Consider the following 4520-nt stretch of genomic DNA (forward strand, 5'->3'; position numbering starts at 1 on the left):
AGGTCACGTATACCTGAAAATATAGTATATGTTCTCGGGCCTCGCACAAGTCCCAAAGAAGACTCACTGGCAGAGGTACTCAACGTACACTCTGCTTCTCTAAATCGGCGACGGTGTGCCCCCAACTAATCCTCCCTCCTGGGACGTAACAAACGTTGAAAAACACTTCGCCGTACGTATGTATTCTTTTCAGATAAAAACTATTAATATAGCCGGCTGCGTGAAAGCTTGTGCCTGGCTTGTGCGCACCAATGATATAAGATATAATCTACAACTGAAATCAAGTGGAGTACTAATAAAAGTCCTGCAGCAGGAAGTGTTGTGGCACATACCCTCAGTGGGAGATAGCCATTCAGGAAGAGAAGAAGAAGCAGGAAGTGTACCTGCGACGTATATTACCGCAGTTCGGACGAAATACAATACGTACGTATATAGCATTCTCGCCAAAATATATTTATCGAATATACCGTACTGCTGCGCATGCGCAAATCATTGTATGCGCCGGCCACAAAGGTGACGGACGGCAGACTATATATATTTGGTGGTGAAAAAAATTCGTTCTTTTATAGACTCATTGAACCGGTACCGAATTTTTTTATTTTTGTATTATTTAATGTACAAAAATCTGCAATACATATACATATATATAGATACATATGAAATATATAGCTCACGGCGTTATCATTTGTCAATGTTAATAATCACCTAATTTGAGGTTAATTATTTCGTATCGAAAAGGTCCGCTTCGATGACATTATTCAGTAATATGATGTTCGTTGCACGAAAGAGCAGATTGATGAAGCAGGCAAAAAAAATGAAAGTTCGAAATCAATGCCTTCGATACAAGTTGCTGCGGGACAAAAGTGATGTGAGTATAATATATATATACACGCGTACTGCGCTGGGTCATTTGCAGCAATTACCCAAGTATCGCGTCAACGCACGTAACTGGATTTATGAAATGCAATATTTCAGATTATATCTGTGTGGTTTTTATGATTACTTGCAGTTGAATAAATTTTCTGAAGCACAAAACAACGATGTGAGAACCATCATCCGCGACGCGACCATGATGGCATGGGAGGTGACGGGGGCGACGAATGGTGATAACAAAGATAGTTTCAAGGTATACACTTTTATGGAAATAGCATTGCGAAGTTTATATTAAAGGTTATAAAAGCTACATTATATCGTTGAATGAACAAATATTTACAAGTATTAAATATATAGAAATGTGAACAGATTGAGCGAATGGACAGCAACGCCTCAACGCTAACAGTCATTCCGGATAATGGATCAAATGGAATAATCGAGTCTACTGCAATCATCGAACGGAAAAAAACATTGATCGACTCTGATGACTACAAATTGGAGAGAATGGTAGCGTTTGTTTTCGATCAAAAGTTTCACCCCGCCAACCAATTGCAAGGTACAAAGTTATTAAAACATTCTCACAATTCAAAAAATTGAACGACTCCAATATTTATATGATGCTAATATTATCATTCCAAAGGGCTCAAACGGAGCAGGACTGTGCAACGACTAAGTAAAAATCCAAAAAAAAAATGCCATAGATTAGATAAATCGATTGACGTGAAATATCTGGAAGCATCAAGAGTAGAAAGCGATGAACGGACCCGCGAAAGCATCACATTAAGCTGCGGTATTCGAATGGATAAATGAGAAAAAAAATCATTTTCGTTGGCTACACGTCAAATTGAATTCTCAATGAGTTCTGAGGAAAAGGTACACGTAATAAGTAAAACAAACATATCTGAATTGTAACTAGCTAAAGTTACGTACAAACATAAAGCATTTATATTAAATCCTAACGTTTTATTTATAGAGTATTAGCGTCGAAACAGACAGTACAAAAGAACTGCTCGCTGACGAAAAGAGATGGTACGAGGAATACTGGAGGAAAAGACAGAAAGCGCGATCTGAAAGAATGCCTAAAAAGTCTTCTGTTATACTTTCTACTTTCACGGTTGGATAAATATTTCAAGAAAATTTTTTCTTGATCACCTTTTTATTTAATATAATATAATAATAAAATATTAATGAGGTCTTCATAGAAGTTCCGTCTGCATATAATCCTGGCACAGTATAAAAATGATTATAACGATGTTTTTAATATTGTAGAACAAAAAATTAACGCATTTATCGTCGTTTCGTTATGGTAAATAAATAAAAATACAGAACAATTCGAAAAAATTTTCACAAATCTTGAAAAAACATTATCTGTAAAAAAAACTAATCTGTATCTATTTTTTAAAGTGTCAAAAGAATCAAATAACAAGTAAAAAATAAAAAACCAAAAAATCGCGCTTGAAATCATTTTGGAAACCGATGCCTCATTCTTCTTATTTGATTCGAACAGCTAAATCAATTGAAAAAAATTCCATCTAATTTACGTGCAACCTTAAAATTTATTATATCAATTCGAGGCCAAGTATTTTCTAATGAATTGAAAAAAGTTACCATTTGAATAACGTGCAGCACTAAAATTTATGATATCAATCGGTGGACAAGTATTTTATTAGTAACTCCAAATTTTGACATTATTGAATTGTTCTAAGAAGCTTTCAAATCCAAAAAAAATCACATGCAAGCTAGTCATTTCTTACTCTATGGTGGCAAAGACTTATAAGAAAATCGATTCGTTTCAGAGTTTCAGGAGCTTCTGATATTATTCACAATATTCGACGTCGATTGGATCGATACAAATTATGTTTAAATATGAGTTAAAAGTACTTGTCCGGCCCATCACTATTCATTCAAATAAAAATCAATCATAAAAAAACGAAATTGTACGGCAGAATCCGGTTAAAAATTTATTGACATGCGATTTATTATTAGTTTAATATTCTTAACCCTAGGAAAAAAAAGGTTGGGACAAGTACATTGATGGTCCCTCGTTTGTTGATAATTCCATCCATGAAAAAAACTTTAAAACAAAATTTTTATAAAAAATGGGCAAAAAAATTATTTTATAAAAAAAATACAGAACAATTCGAAAAAAATTTCACAAATCTTGAAAAAGCATTATCTTTAAAAAAAACTAAACTGTATCTCTTTTTTAAAGTGTTAAAAGAATCAAATAACAAGTAAAAAATAAAAACCGAAAAATCGCGCTTGAAATCATTTTGGAAACCGATGCCTCATTCTTCTTATTTGATTCGAAGGGCTAAATCAACTAAAAAAAATTCCATCTAATTTACGTGCAGCATTAAAACTTATTATATCAATTCGAGGCCAAGTATTTTCTAATAAATTGAAAAAAGTTACCATTTGAGTTACGTGCAGCACTAAAATTTATGATATCAATCGAAGGACAAGTAATTTATGAGTAACTCCAAATTTCAACATTATGGAACTGTTTTAAGAAGCTTTTAAATCCAAAAAAATCACATGCAAGCTAGTCATTTCTTACTCTATGATGGCAGAGACAATCGATTTTTTTCAGACTTTCGGGAGCTACTGATATTATTCACAATATTCGACGTCGATTGGATCGATAGAAATTATGTTTAAATATGAGTTAAAAGTACTTGTCCGGCCCATCACTTTCCATTAAACTTATTATATTTAATTAAAAATCAGGGCTTTTTTAGAACTGTTGGAGCACAAATATTCATGCAGAGGGAATTTAGAGAGTTATCTTCAAGTAATTTTCTCTTAAATGCACTAATTTAATAAGAATGGAAACAAATTGTCCTGTAATATACAAAAGATGTTATTGTGCATCGATAAATAAAAAACATTTTGCACATTAAATATGTTGAAGCTTCCAAAATAACTCCCCAGTTTGTATTGCTATGACGGCAGTGTTTACTTCTCACTTCTTCCAGCGAACGAATTTCATTCGGCATAACTAACCTAAATCGCATTTCAATAAATTTTTAACCGGATTCTCCCGTACAGTTTCGTTTTTTTATGATTGATTTTTATTTGATTTAAATGAAAAGTGATGGGCCGGACAAGTACTTTTAACTCATATTTAAACATAATTTCTATCGATCCAATCGACGTCGAATATTGTGAATAATATCAGTAGCTCCCGAAAGTCTGAAAAAAATCGATTGTCTCTGCCATCATAGAGTAAGAAATGACTAGCTTGCATGTGATTTTTTTGGATTTAAAAGCTTCTTAAAACAGTTCCATAATGTTGAAATTTGGAGTTACTCATAAATTACTTGTCCTTCGATTGATATCATAAATTTTAGTGCTGCACGTAACTCAAATGGTAACTTTTTTCAATTTATTAGAAAATACTTGGCCTCGAATTGATATAATAAATTTTAATGCTGCACGTAAATTAGATGGAATTTTTTTTAGTTGATTTAGCCCTTCGAATCAAATAAGAAGAATGAGGCATCGGTTTCCAAAATGATTTCAAGCGCGATTTTTCGGTTTTTATTTTTTACTTGTTATTTGATTCTTTTAACACTTTAAAAAAGAGATACAGTTTAGTTTTTTTTAAAGATAATGCTTTTTCAAGATTTGTGAAATTTTTTTCG

The 4520-nt window shown here is 32.6% G+C and overlaps 1 protein-coding gene across 1 annotated transcript; it reads left to right on the forward strand.

The window, feature by feature from the left end:
* The first annotated feature begins 275 nt into the window (after positions 1-275).
* LOC122407757 (uncharacterized) lies at positions 276-2150 on the forward strand. Its single transcript, XM_043414170.1, has 6 exons — positions 276-423; positions 739-868; positions 1010-1126; positions 1243-1429; positions 1514-1746; positions 1847-2150. Exons 2-5 carry the CDS (start codon positions 749-751, stop codon positions 1681-1683), a joined length of 594 nt encoding a protein of 197 aa, XP_043270105.1. The 5' UTR covers positions 276-423; positions 739-748; the 3' UTR covers positions 1684-1746; positions 1847-2150.
* Positions 2151-4520: the final 2370 nt, after the last annotated feature.

This window comes from Venturia canescens, chromosome 3, assembly GCF_019457755.1.
Source record: "Venturia canescens isolate UGA chromosome 3, ASM1945775v1, whole genome shotgun sequence".
Lineage (NCBI taxonomy): Eukaryota > Metazoa > Arthropoda > Insecta > Hymenoptera > Ichneumonidae > Venturia > Venturia canescens.

Excerpts from the sequence above, each read along its gene's own strand:
- LOC122407757 (XM_043414170.1), top strand. The coding sequence starts at position 749 with ATGACATTATTCAGTAATATGATGTTCGTTGCACGAAAGAGCAGATTG. Across the intron at positions 869-1,009 it reads TGCTGCGGGACAAAAGTGAT|TTGAATAAATTTTCTGAAGC; the intron begins GTGAGTATAATA and ends GATTACTTGCAG. Across the intron at positions 1,430-1,513 it reads CCCCGCCAACCAATTGCAAG|GGCTCAAACGGAGCAGGACT; the intron begins GTACAAAGTTAT and ends ATCATTCCAAAG.